Below are 14,731 nucleotides of genomic sequence, written 5' to 3' on the forward strand. Positions count from 1 at the left end.
ATCCTACACCCCATAAATGACCTACTCAGAAGCATCAGAAAGCTCCCAGACCTCTCCAAGAAGAAACTGCCATGTAAGAAATGCAACTGTTAATGACGGGAAAAACAAAACAAAGCAAAACAAGTAGTATCCCTCCCCCTGCCAAAAAGACCCACTACTATCAAAAACCACCAGCATGTCAAAATACCCCACTACTCCTCTGTATATCATATTTAGTCACATGTTTTTCCTTCACATTTATATGCTCCTTAATTATTATTAATATTATTATTATTTTTTTTTTTTGCGGTACGCGGGCCTCTCACTGCTGTGGCCTCTCCCGCTGCGGAGCACAGGCTCCAGACGCGCAGGCTCAGCGGCCATGGCTCACGGGCCCAGCCACTCCGCAGCATGTGGGATCTTCCTGGACCGGGGCACGAACCCGTGTCCCCTGCATCGGCAGGCAGACTCTCAACCACTGCGCCACCAGGGAAGCCCTCCTTTATTATTTTTAATGAAATGGCATCAACAGCTACAGTGGCTCTTTGGAATCTTTAGGAATATCACTAAGGTTTTCAATGAAGGCTGAGTCATCTAATTAGGAAGTGCAATAAATCTTTGTATTAAATACTCTGATTTTAATATCACTAGGATGTTCCATTTGGGAATGTGCTGTTCACATCGTAAAAGAAAAAAAGAGTTCAGTTAAAGAAGCAGTAAGCAGCAACACCCTCCCTCTTCTGCCCCCAGAAAGATAAGGTAAGGAAGGACAATGGAAATACTAGACTTCCTTTATAATGTGTTCCTGCCCATGAATCTTCTAGTGAGAGGCTAGGAAAAGACACAACCTAAAACAAAAGCATGAACACTGGTCACTGATCACTGATCATGATTGATCGTTTTATACCCAGGAATAACACTGCATGCTGTACAAGCATTTACACACAATAAGTCATATTTCCTGAACATGTACAGTGCCCAGTAGACTACCCCATAGTTTTTCTCACTCAAAAAGCATTATTACGGGGCTTCCCTGGTGGCGCAGTGGTTGAGAGTCCGCCTGCCGATGCAGGGGACACGGGTTCGTGCCCCGGTCCGGGAAGATCCCACATGCCACGGAGCGGCTGGGCCCATGAGCCATGGCCACTAAGCCTGCACGTCCGGAGCCTGTGCTCCACAACGGGAGGGGCCACAACAGTGAGAGGCCCGCGTACCGCAAAAAAAAAAAGGCATTTTACAATACAACCACATGAGATTTCTAATTGCAGCAACTGCATCCATCTGAACTGGCTTATTGGAAAATTAATCATTCACAAACATCACTACTTTCGCTGCTATTAGCCACGATGCGATTGAGAAGCACCTCGTAACTGATCAAGGCATCCAGTGATGCCACAACAGGTGAGGTGAGAATCATGCCCTGAATCCTGGCATCACACAGAGCAACACAGAGTTGGGAAGAGAATAAAAGGACTGGGGAGCTCAGAAACAGAGACAGTTTTGTCTTGATTTTTCACTCGATTTTTCCTTGGTTTATTATTAATTCATTATTTTGAAAAGATATTCAGAGCAGCAGCTTAAAAAAAATCTTTTCCTGCCCATATGTCTATACCTGGGGGGAGACCTGAACAGCCATTCCCTCCCTCTTGGTAGCTGGGTGGCCACATTCGTCATACTTAGCTGGAAGGTTTAATTTAGTATCTGTGACATGTTGGTGGCCATAGCAGGAAGACAATGCAGGTAACTGTAATTAACTATATTTTAATAAATTGTGTCTTGGAAAAGAAATGTTAACTTACTGCGAAAAATAAGCCAGCCTCCCTCTTCCCCTCCAAACCTTCTCGTGACACGTACCAAAAGCTGCCAATTCGGGCTCCTTTTTCCACTTTCCCAGTGAGGCCGGCGGGTTTGGCCAGATCACAGTGGTGTGCAAAAGCAGGTCCCCCATGCTCAGATCTGCAACCTGAAATCCAGGGCAAAACTTACTGGGCGATGTTAAAAACACTCAGATATTCATGACATTTTAAAATACAACAGGCTGGTGTCAATTCAACTTCAAGAAAATAATGTCTCTAAATAATGTCTCTCATTTGGTCAACTTTTTTTCCCTTATCCTGTCTGCCTATCAGAATTTCAAGAATAAGGTGGCCAAAAGGTACAAATCGGGCCTCTGAAATTCACACGCAGTAAACCTGTCAAAATTGATGAGCAAAATTGGAGAGGGTTTGTGTTCAAATGGAGAGTTATCTAAGAAGAACAAATGGCTGTCAACCACAGAGATCCAGCCCAGGAAACGGCAGACATTGCCACCTGTGAGTTTAAATCCCTTTGGAGCCAGGGTCTTCTGGGAAGCAGTGGAATCAATTATTTCTTCTTCTTCCGACTCATTTTAAGGAAGATTTCATTTCACTTTGGAAGAGGGAAAAGAAGCCAACTGAGGAGTTGGGAGATTGTTCTTTAAGCTTGTGCAAATGTGAGCTCTGGAAACCATGAGGTCTAGTGCTGCGTCCTCGAAGGTCAAATGCTAAACCATCTCAGATGGACAAGTTCCTCTTCTCCTTGTAGAGACACGATGATCCTGAGATTCCACTGGTGTCTACACCTCACAATAGTCATGTGTGCCTTTTTCGCTGGAGTCTTTGGCCCACTTCCAAGTCTATCAAAATCCCATCCTCCCACCCACTCAGCATCCTAATCACAGGCGAAAGGATCATCTGGTCTCTCAATGTGCTCCCTGTGCAAACATGTCAGAGCACAAGGCTTTGCAGAAATCAGAGTCCACGGTCCATCCCACTGGGAAACACCATAACTTGTTAGGAGGGTCTCCCTCTAGTTCGCCTCCCTGAAGCACCCGCCCACCAGCCTCTCACTTCTGCTCTGCGTCCACAGAAACCAAGCCTGAGTCCTTCTTCCTCAGAGCAGCAATTTGAATATTGGAAAACTTGATGTTGAGCTTCAAGGACAAATGGCTCTGGGTTTTTTTTTTTTGCTGCTTTTGATCTGACTGGGTTTCTAGATACAACAGCTGCCGAGCAGGACTCCACAGACCATGGTGCCATTTGACACTGCCCTTCTCAAGCCACCAGGTCAGGCTACAGAATACAGTGGTATTGCTGCCACTATAATGATTGGGATCATTATAATAATTAATAATTACTCTAATTATTATTGAGCAATATTATTAGTAGTACTGTCAGTGGTTAAAGACATTAAGCAATTGTAGTACTTTGTACATATTAAGTAACGAGTCAACCAAACACCCAGGAGAGTATCCACTAAGGGAACTATATAGTCTCCACTACCCACGTCCCACACACCACAGTGGAGTGGTATATACATAAGTCAAATTCCTTGGTACCATTCTGGTCCATAGCCTTAGAGGGAATGTTTTTAAAAGTGATTAAATGCCATATGATCCAACAATCCCACTCCTGGGCATATATCCAGACAAAACTATAATTCAAAAAGATACATGCAACCCTATGTTCACTGCAGTGTTATTTATTAATACAATAGCCAGGACATAGAAACAACCTAAGTGTCCATCAACAGATGAATGGATAAAGAAGATGTGGTACATATATACAATGAAATACTACTCAGCCATAAAAAAAGAACAAAACAATGTCATTTGCAGTAGCATGGATGGAACTACAGATTATCATACTAACTAAAATAAGTCAGAAAGAGAAAGACAAATACCATATGATACCACCTATATGTGGAATCTAAAATATGACACAAATTAACTTATCTATGAAACAGAAACAGACTCACAGACATAGAGAACAGACTTGTAGTTGCCAAGGGGCGTGGGGAAATGGAGTGGGAGTTTGGGGTTAGAAGAAGCAAACTAGGATATATAGGATGGGTAAACAGCAAGGTCGTACTGTATAGCACAGGGAACTATATCCAATATCCTGTGATAAACCATAATGGAAAAGAATATTAAAAAAGAATGTATAACTGATTCCCTTTGCTGTATAGCAGAAATGAACACAACATTGTAAATCGACTATACTTCAATTTTTAAAAAGTGATTAAAGATCACTGGGGTAGATCATTGCCCAAACTCTACTTCCTCCCTTTATGTATTTGCACCTTCCACCATGTGATTTTCTAGTACTTCCCACTAGACTAGGCTGAGCCCCGAAGTTTTTGGGCTTGGCCATGAGTTGGGCCGTGGACTTGGTATCAGAAGTTTCCACCAGCCCTCATAAGCTTCTGCCTTCCAGCCATGGAAAGGACATGCTCAAGACAATCACTGCTGCTTCAGCCTGGATCCTGGAATGAAGAGACATGGAACACTCTGAGACCTAAGCTCTGAAGCTCACCAAGACAAGCCAAAGCCCAGGTGACCCACACCCTGGGAGTGAAATACAAGTATTTGCTGTAGTGAACACTAAGATTTTTAGTTCTTTGTTACCTGGTAAAAACAGGCTGATACAGTCCCAATGCACATGGTTCCTCTCTCTTGACACGTTTCCACACTGTAAATGTAATAAGGGGGTCAGGGCTGCTCCCTCTGACCAACAGCCTCTCCCCTGGCCTTCCATTGGTCCCCTTCCGAACATCTTATCAAAACTCTGAGACTGGGCTTCCCTGGTGGCGCAGGTTGAGAGTCCACCTGCCGATGCGGGGGATGCGGGTTCGTGCCCCAGTCTGGGAAGATCCCACATGCCGCGGAGCGGCTGGGCCCGTGAGGCATGGCTGCTGAGCCTGCGCGTCCGGAGCCTGTGCTCCGCAACGGGAGAGGCCACAACAGTGAGAGGCCTGCGTACCGCAAAAAAAAACCCCAAAACTCTGAGACTGAGTTCTGCTAAAAGGCCTCTACCCCAACAAGGACTGGGATGCCTTGCTGAGTCAGGTTTTCTGAGCCCTTCTTTTAAGGGGAAATGCCCTCCTTGGCCTTTTCTTCCTCTGACCTAAGCAAAAGGGATGCTTGCTCTGTGTGGTCCAGCCCAACGCCCTAGAGTTTACCATGGGGTAGGGACTGAAGGTCCAGCTTCATCATAAAATGTTTCTTTGTCCTCTGAGGATATCTGTCTTCAGGGACCTCCTGGGGACAGTTGGCTGGTGACAGCATCAGGTACTCTGTGTCCCTGGAATGTTACCATTTCAGTATACACCTACCATTCCCAGTAGATACTGATAAATATTCCTATTCCTGTTTACCAACTGTTCACAGTACCAGTCTAGGTTTTTTTCTGGTTATTGCCATTAAAAGGTTACTCAATGATCAGGAATCACCTTTGTGAAAACCAGGCCATAACTGGTAAATGTCTGCCTCTATAGGCTGTTTCCATGACTGTTCCAGTATACTGCTTGCTGTAAGTACTGTTGCAGAATTATAACTGATATTGGCACAGAGCATCCTATTTGCCCAGGACCATTCTCCCTGTGGTTTTATTTTTGTGGAATCAAGACCACTCTATCCTTTCCAGTTAGAAGATCATTCTCTTCTATGGAGAAAAAAAGAGATCAAGTAGATTTGAGTCATTTTCTTTGGATAATCAATTTGTCTTTGGCTACGATACCTTTGGCCCCTTTTAGGGGCCTATTTCTTTCTTATTCTTCCTATAGTGCTAAGACATAATCTTTCAGTGCTCTCTCTGGCATCTTCTCCAAGCCTTCATTTTTCTGGTCTTCAGACATCCTAATACTGATATAGGACTTTCCTACCCTGTAATACTGGTATATGGTCAGATGTTCCTCCTTCCATCTTTTGTACATTTTTTTTTTCCTAACAAAATCTCTGCTCACAAGAGACTGCTGTGTAGAACACTGTATCTCTTTGTTCCTCGTTGGAAAGATTTCTTACTTGGTTGACAGAATTTTATTTTAGAGGACAGGCAGTCTCACCAAAGCCATATCCCCTTTTAGAGTCTCTGACTTTTGAATCATATTCATCTTTTTTTCTAAAGTCTTCGCAATCTGCTATCCACATCACCTTCTAGTCTTTAGCATAATGGTCCTTTGCTCTCATTAAAATTCAGAAATCAATTCAGAATATAATGAAAAATATAATGAAATACACTGAAATTGTTCATTTCCACGACCCAAGAAAATTCACTCCTGTCAAAATGAAATAAACTAAAATACAGGATGGAAGAAGCCTATGATCTAAAACGTTTGCAGTATTATTCATAGTCATCAATAAATGAAGCCAAGCGAACTGCCTGACAATAGGAATTAAGTAAACCATTGTTCAATCACACAATAAAATATTCTACAGTAATTTCAAGGATTCTTTTGAGTCATTTAAAATAACATGAAAATTAAATAATTCTTTGTTCACTATAAAAAAATTCAAGGTACAAAATAACTTCCAAAATATTCAAGAATATATACGGAACTATATTTAATTATTCAAATATATAATATACATAATTTTTTAAAAATTAAAATAAACACCAAAACATCAAGAGGTTTTGCATTTTGAGATCATAGATAATTTTTCTCCTTGCCTTTCTCTGAGGTTTGCCCTTTTCTTTAATAAACATAGTATGTTTTTCTTACTATAATAGTTTTACAAGAAAATGGGAACTAAATCAAGAGTAGCAGTGTCCATCCTTTCTACACTCTGATAGATTAAATTATCTGCCTGGTAGACTGAGAACATGCTCATGCTCTGCCTGAAATATCATGTACAAAAAATAAACTGTATTTCAGTGGAAAACTATGCACACCCTCCTGGGCTATCAGAGTCCAACCCTGTATCTATGTGCCTCTGAACTCCTTTGCCACTCTTTGTAAGGTGTAGGTAACAGATAAATGTATAAATTCTCTCCAGTCTGGTAGCGACTTCCTCGTGCTGTAGAGAAACCAATTTGTCTCCATTCACAAATCATCTGGATATTTCTTCACTTCATACATATACCTGTGCTATTTTGACTGTCTGGTTCCCTCACATCGTCTGAGTAAAATAAATTCCTTCATACGTGTTCACTTGTACATTTCCATGAGATATCATGAATTTACCTTTTTCTGAAAAATCTTTCAATAGTCCAAAACCTTGTTTTGTTTCACTGACGACATAAACGTGAACCTAGATAATAACCCTTTATACCTCTGAAGTAAGGCTGTTTTCACATCTAGACTAAACAACCAAGTCTTATCCCCATTCTCTCCCCACCGCCCCACTGCCTTTCCTCCTCTTTCCAATCACAGCAAGAGAGTTTTTCTTCATAGTTCCCTCCCAGCTTGTCTCCTTTTTTGAGGCAGAAAGCAAAACGAGGACAATATTCCAATCAAATCATGAGGTACGGAGGCATTGATGAATATCATTACATATCATATCTGTAATGATATACTGATTCATTTTAGTATTATCAGCATTTTTATTCACATAAGCTCTTCTCAGTAACTCAAGCACAACTTAGAGTTCATGCTATGTTTTTCTCAAGTATATCTGTTCCTGTGACTATTTCTTCTAAGTAGATTTTCAGGCAGACTTAAAAAAAAGATTCATAGCCATTTGAAACTTTCATTCACTCAACAAGTATTTATTGAGTACCTACGACATGCCGGTTATTATTCTAATCTCTGGGGATATAGCCTCTGCCTTCATTGGTGTTTAGAGAAACAGCCCAAGTTACGGTCATGGAAATTCACTCTCACACTTAACACAGAACAAAACCAGAGGTCCTGAGGGTGAAGGGGTGGCATCAGGACATGTTTCCTATATTAAGAAATAATTCAGCTGAGAAAGAAAATTCACCATGTAGCCTTGCATAAAGGACAAAAGTTCCACCAACATGGGAATGTAAACTGGTGCAGCCACTATGGAAAACAGTATGGAGGTTTCTTAAAAAACTAAAAATAGAACTACCATATGATCCAGCAGTCCCACTCCTGGGCATATATCTGAAGAAAACTCTAAGTCGAAAAGATACATGCACCCCAGTGTTCACTGCAGCACTATTTACAATAGCCAAGACATGGAAGTAACCTACATATCCATTGACAGATGAATGGATAAAGAATATGTGGTATATATACACAATGGAATATTACTTAGCCATAAAAAAGAATGAAATAATGCTATTTGCAGCAACATGGATGGACCTAGAGGTTATCACACTAAGTGAAGTAAGTCTGACAGAGAAAGACAAATATCTTATGGTATCACTTATATATGGAATCTAAAAAATGATACAAATGAACTGATTTACAGAACAGAAACAGACTCAAAGACATGGAAAACAAACTTGTGGTTACCAGAGGGAAAGTAGGGGGGAGAGAGATAAATTAGGAGTTTGGGATTAGCAGATACAAACTACTAATATTTAAAATAGATAAATGACTAGGTCTTACTGTATAGCACAGGGAACTATATTCAATGTCCTGTAATAAACGACAATGGAAAAGAATCTGAAAAAGAAGCTGAATTACTTTGCTGTACACCAGAAACGAACACAACACTGTAAAGTAATTATACTTTAATTTAAAAAAAGGTTTCACCAACAAAAACACTATCCTTGTAACTATTTTACTTACAAATAGCACCTTAAAAAGAAACAAACAAACCCAGCTCTGTGGATAGGTGTGCTGGGAAGAAGTGGGGGTCCTTACCTCTTTTTTCTCACCAGTCTGTTCAGCAATCAGCTGGTCAAACACAGCCCCAAATTCTTCATGGATTTTCTGCATTTCATTGATATGACTTGCAACCTTATTCATAGTCTTGATAGCCACTAGAAGAAAACAGGTCATGAAATAAATGAAAAGGCTGTTTAAAGACTCTCATGGAGACATGAGCAAGGAGCAGATCTCAGGGGCCCATGACTCACAATCCAAGTGGTAGTGTTCCTCACTTTCCACGTCCGTCAGAGCAAAAAGCTCCTTCAGCAGAAGTGGGTACTTGAGGATCCTCTGGATGGGCTTGATGAGGTAAGACTCCAGAGTGGACGAGTGTTGCTGCTTTGGGTTCTGGGCATCCAGGAATGCCTTGAAAGCTGCGTCCATCTTGGCTGGAAGAGTTTAAATACAGGTTGTCTGGGCAGGATGTCGAAATGACTCCCTTCTCACGATTTCACTCACTAATTCCAAGGTGCCTTTTTACAGGACTGAGAGTACAGTGAGTTGTCAGAGGGGGGAAAGAAGGCTCAGAGGGACAACTGGAGGGGCCTGTCCGTCAGATTTATTTGTTTATTTGAGGGGCGGCCCAGTGAGTTAAGGGATAGCAGAGTTTGTAAATCTATACACATGGATTTTCAAGGGCTGCTGTTTATCGTCCTTGCATTAAGAATGTCTTCTTATTCTGATACTTTGACATCTGAGGCCTTACAGACCCTGGGGAAACTGCCCATCTCAGAGCTAGCCAATTCCTAGATGGTAAAGGACTCACCTGAAAGCATGCCTTTCACATGCAAGCCAACCAATCCAGAGCCACCTGCCTCCTTCCCTCTTCTATTAGGCTTTTACACTCGAGGCCACTATTTCCCCTGCCCTGATCACCCCAGAGCCTGCTGAGATTATTCAAATTACCCAATCCTAAACCTCTTTACCCTGCCTCACCCATTCCTTCCTGCAGAAACCACAATACAGGGTCTTGCCCATGTCTTCGCCCTCACTCATTCTGTCTCCTGGTGGGCTCTGGTGCTTCCCCTCATGGCCCTGCATGGCGTAACACTCCCCCTTCTCTTGGGAACCATGAGTAAGTAACAAACTATCTTTCTGATGGCAACTGTCTCCTGATCTGTTGGCCTCACCATATCTGAATAATATGAAAGCCTACTTTTTTTTTTTTTTTTTTTTTGCGGTACCTGGGCTTCTCACTGCTGCGGCCTCTCCCGTTGCGGAGCACAGGCTCCGCGGCCGTGGCTCACGGGCCCAGCCGCTCCGCGGCACGTGGGATCTTCCCGGACCGGGGCACGAATCCGTGTCCCCTGCATCGGCAGGCAGACTCTCAACCACTGCGCCACCAGGGAAGCCCAAAAGCCTACGTTTTAAAACACTCCTTACGCCAGCTTTTCTAGTCCTTCAAGCATTTCCTTGCTGCTAGAACCTCTTTTGAGAAAAGGCAGGAAAATAAAAAGCAGCAGCAGCACCTTGCAGCTCTGGTAAGTGGAGCAAGGCTGATACCCTGCAGTGAACGCCTTTTAAGATCTGTTCTATGTTAATTCAGTGCTACCAGCTATTAGGATTTATTTCAGAGGGAAACATACATCTGACCTAAGGTAACTCAGGCAGCACTTTCCTCACCAGCTGGGCTTTTATCTGTGTCCCAGCTGGGCTGAAAAGCAGCCCTGGGGAGTTGTGGGTCCCCAGACAATGACAAAGGTACCTGCCAGTGGATAATTAGGAAGACACGACTTATGCCTTCCAGGTGCAAAGAAATGGCGGAGAGAGAGGCTGAAGTGAGGGCAAAGAATGGGAAGAAGAAAGGACAATGTATCAGAGTGACTAACTGTAGGCATGTATTTTTTAAGCTTCTGATAAAAATATATTTCCATCTCCAGTAATTAGGAATGTGAGCTAAGAACAGAAGATGCTGTAAAAGGACACCATGAAACTGTAAAATGATTCTTCTCACTATCTTTATTCAACTAAGAAAAACAGCAATCATGTGGGGAAGGCCTTGTAAAGACTACAATCTTTTCATTTTGTTTAAGCCCCACTAAGAGGAATCAGACTCCATGGGTCCAGCCACCAAATCCTTGAAGACAAAGAAGACTGGGAATGAGGTGACTGAGGAGAAGCCCATGGCCTCGGAAGGGAGCCCAGGCCCAGAGCTGATGCATGCAGACGCAGCTTCCGTGGACATCCCAAGTCTTGGTCCATGCCCATAAGAGGCCTAGGAATTCCCCCAAAAGTCCTCATGCCCTAAAACACAGCCATGTGCGTTTCACCCATCAAGTGTATTTCACATCAGGGCAAAAGAGGGCACGGTTCTCAGCTCTTTGAGCGGTAAAGAGCATCACTCCCATGCAACCTAGATGGGAGTCTGTTAAGAATCATAGGCTTTTTGTCCTCAAAGAGTTCTCTTCAGGGCTTCCCTGGTGGTGCAGTGGTTGAGAGTCCGCCTGCCGATGCAGGGGACATGGGTTCGTGCCCCGGTCCGGGAAGATCCCACGTGCCACAGAGCGGCTGGGCCAGTGAGCCATGGCCGCTGAGCCTGCGCGTCCGGAGCCTGTGCTCCACAACGGGAGAGGCCACAAGAGTGAGAGGCCCGCATACCGAAAAAAAAAAAAAAAAAAAAAAAAGAGGTCTCTTCATCTTCTTGGCACATTTGGCCATTAGAAAAATGTGGGTCACACCTAATGTTTTAAAGGATGGTTTTGAAGGATTTTCTAATATTTTTCAGGTGCAAAAAATAATGGTTTTGAATTTTAAAAATGTATAGGGGCAGAATTTCATCTAATCAAATGATTAAAAATAACACAATTGCTTTAAGAACTCTCATGAATATGTAATCTTACCATAGAGCGAAGTGCTCTAAAACTGTTATGTTAAAAACTCTCAGAACATAGCATTCAGTTAAAGTTTAAAAAGACGCACACACACAGAACTATATGACCAATTCAGCATATGTAAAACCACAGACTAGGCCATACAGTGGGACAATTTCCTTGTCCTACAGCAGGACAAGGAAATCCCCCGGTTCCCTTTAAATTTCTGTGCTGAAGTAGAACTCTTTTGCCTAGACTATGGCTATCATTAAGTATGTCTCTCTGGGGCAGGATCTTTTGTTGTCCAGAGACCTGTGTTGTATTAATGTTTATTATAATACGTTTTGAGTTAAATCAAGCTAGTTCTCTTTGGCAACAAACATAAATATAAGTAAATTACTTACAAATTCAGCAGCTGTTTACATGGCAGCCACAGTAAAGTGTTAAAGAAGGCTGATTTCCAGAGATTCTTTGAAAGCGAACTTTCTATTGGTTCTACTGTTTACCAAGGACACGTTTCTCTAATCCTTTAACCTATCAACATTCACATGCAGAACTATGGAAGCGAAACAACTCTCTGGAGACTCTCAGAACACCCCATTATCTTCCTAGAACACTTAGGAACAGCAGCTTGCCAATCTAAAAATTCTATTCTTTTCCATGCAACATATAATTACAGCTGGAATGATTTTTGTAAATAATTGAAACAATTTTAGTAGTGATGGTGGTGACTATTATCACACCCCTGAGAACAAAAAGAGGTGAGGGAAAAATGAAATGCCACAAAAAGGTGTATGAAGTGTGGTAGGTTATAACAAAATTAATGAAAAATAGAAATAAAGCAGGGGAATTCTAAACTCCCTACGTTTCTGCATAATTGCAAAATGACTCATCAATTCTGGCCCCAAATAACTGAGTCAAAACGTTGATGGTAAGAAAATGGACAAAACTGTTAATTCAAGATATAATGCATTTCATTTCTCAGTACAGTCGGCCCCCGTATCTACAGGTTCTATCCACAGGTTCTGCATTGTGAATTCAACTCACCATGGATAGGATATAGCTGGAAAAAAAAATTCCAGAAAGTTCCAAAAAGCAAAACTTGAAATCGTTGCACACGGACAGCTATTTACATGGCACTTATATTTTATTAGGTATTATAAGTAATCTAGAGATGATTTAAAGTATACGGGAGGATGTGCATAGGTTATATGCACACACTACGCATTTTATATAACAGACTTGAGCATCCTCGAATTTTGGTATCCATGGGTGGGGGGCAGGGTCCTGGAACCAATCCCCCACAGATACCGAGGAACAACTGTACCCTTATTTGTGGCCTGTTGGAACATCCATCTGGCACAACAGTGACTCAGATTTCTGTCCAAAAGCCCCCAACCACAGTTGGCCACACAGATGTGAACTGACAATGAACAGGCCCACCTGCTACCCAGTCCTCCCAGGCCTTACCTTTCACCAGGACCTTGGGGACCTTCGTGTGGCTGGCACAGAAGGCACTGTAGAGCTTGAAGCGGTCAGCATAATACAGAAAGGATCCCCCCAGAGAGAACAGCACCTTCTGGATTTAACAAGAAACAATGCAGTTAGGTTATGGTCCTCCTCATCTGGAAATATCAGCAGGATATAGCAGGGAGCTCGCATCTGCCTGACTCTCCCCACAAATCAGCATCACTCACACCTGTCACAGCCTGTCTCAGCTCACTGATGGCCTATCGGAAAGTGTGTGGGCTTACATATTTGTGTAATAGATGCTGGATTTGGCTTTCTCAGTAATTACAGTCAAGATGTCACTAGTTTTCCAGGCTTGTGTCTTTCAGTGACCTATCTGGGATGTTTGAATGTTAAGGAGAAAGTAGATACGGCATTTTGGAAAAGACAGAAATCTCTTGAATTCTCTCATTAGTTCCTGTTGGGAGGTAGAAGTGACAAACAAAATAAAGGCAGGAAACGCATAAATCTCCCAAAATAGAAAACACATTTCCCTAATCACTAACTCCACCCTCTCCAATGCCATGCTCTCTTCTAGCAGGAATAGATAAGAACATAAGAAATAGACTCAACTAAGGAATTAGTACTGTCTCCCAGGCCATACCGTCTGCCCCCAACAGGATCAAAACTAGGTGGAGGCTTTCCCTATTAGGAATTTAATATGCCTGAGGTGGGATACTTTTTATCCTACACATTTTATATAAATATATGTAACAAGCCTCAGAAAAGTACCTTCTATGAGGTTTCACAATGATCTAGTCTAGTTCAGAAAGAGGTATTGCTTATTTAAATTTAGAATTTAAAACGTACGTTCAAAGCAAAAAAATAAGCTATACATATACACATATCCCCATATCTCCTCCCTCTTGTGTCTCCCTCCCACCCTCCCTATCCCACCCCTCTAGGTGGACACAAAGCACTGAGCTGATCTCCCTGAGCTATGCGGCTGCTTCCCACTAGCTATCTATTTTACATTTGGTAGTATATATATGTCCATGCCACTCTCTCACTTCGTCCCGGCTTACCCTTCCCCCTCCCCGTGTCCTCAAGTCCATTCTCTAAGTCTGAGTCTTTATTCCTGTCCTGCCCTTAGGTTCTTCAGAACCACTTTTTTTTTAGACTCCATGTATGTGTGTTTTGGATCTGAGTGATAAATTGGGTTCCACAAAGTGCACTTTATTGAATGGACAACGCAGAGAAATCTGATAGACTATTAAAAACAAAAAAGGTTTATTATGAACCACACATAACTGGTAATTAGAGGCCTAAATTCTTTTCCTACATGTTGTACTTTTCCTCCTTTACTTCTCAAGCCCCATCCCTCCCCAAACCTCACCCCCTTGACCGAGAGGGTTTCGGGAGGGGCAGTCTGACTCTGTAGGTACAGTCATCCTTTGAGTCATATTCAACAATCAAATGAGAAAAACTATAGAAGAAAAAGCTCTAATTGTAACGTCTTACTTTAGCCATATCAAGTCATTCATTTGTTTAACTTTATATTTACTAGGCACATACCATACAGCAAACACAGATAGAACATTAAGGTATTCATTTGTTCTTCCAGCCTTCAAAAATGATCTCAGAGCACAAAGTGTGCACAAACATGAGGGGTTTCTACACAAAGACTGCATTTCCCCTGTGTTTCTCTTCTGCAGGACTTCACAGAGCCTCTCACTGGCTGACGGACATTGCAAACTTCCAAGGGGAAATTTTATCAAAACTTATTTCACCTCAGAACCAATTTTTTTTTCTAATACTGTCTTAGGCAACACACTTTGAATATTTTAACAAGTTTTTATATTTTTGACAAATATATAATCAGGATTTAAATGAAGCAGCAATGGCAGAAACCA

General features: G+C 42.1%; 1 protein-coding gene across 5 annotated transcripts in view; it reads right to left on the reverse strand.

Annotated features, from left to right (window-relative positions):
- TIAM1 (TIAM Rac1 associated GEF 1) overlaps positions 1 to 14,731 on the reverse strand; it is a gene marked incomplete at both ends in the record, with an annotated part of 138,031 nt that overhangs the window by 12,648 nt on the left and 110,652 nt on the right. For all 5 annotated transcript variants that reach the window (XM_079705045.1, XM_079705044.1, XM_079705043.1 and 2 more), the window contains 4 exons: positions 1,834 to 1,942; positions 8,554 to 8,672; positions 8,769 to 8,948; positions 12,840 to 12,948. In XM_079705045.1, the coding sequence (XP_079561171.1) occupies positions 1,834 to 1,942; positions 8,554 to 8,672; positions 8,769 to 8,948; positions 12,840 to 12,948 (517 nt within the window). The remainder of the gene's footprint in view (positions 1 to 1,833; positions 1,943 to 8,553; positions 8,673 to 8,768; positions 8,949 to 12,839; positions 12,949 to 14,731) is intronic.

The sequence above is a fragment of the Hyperoodon ampullatus genome, assembly GCF_949752795.1.
Source record: "Hyperoodon ampullatus genome assembly, chromosome: 5".
NCBI classification, from domain to species: domain Eukaryota; kingdom Metazoa; phylum Chordata; class Mammalia; order Artiodactyla; family Ziphiidae; genus Hyperoodon; species Hyperoodon ampullatus.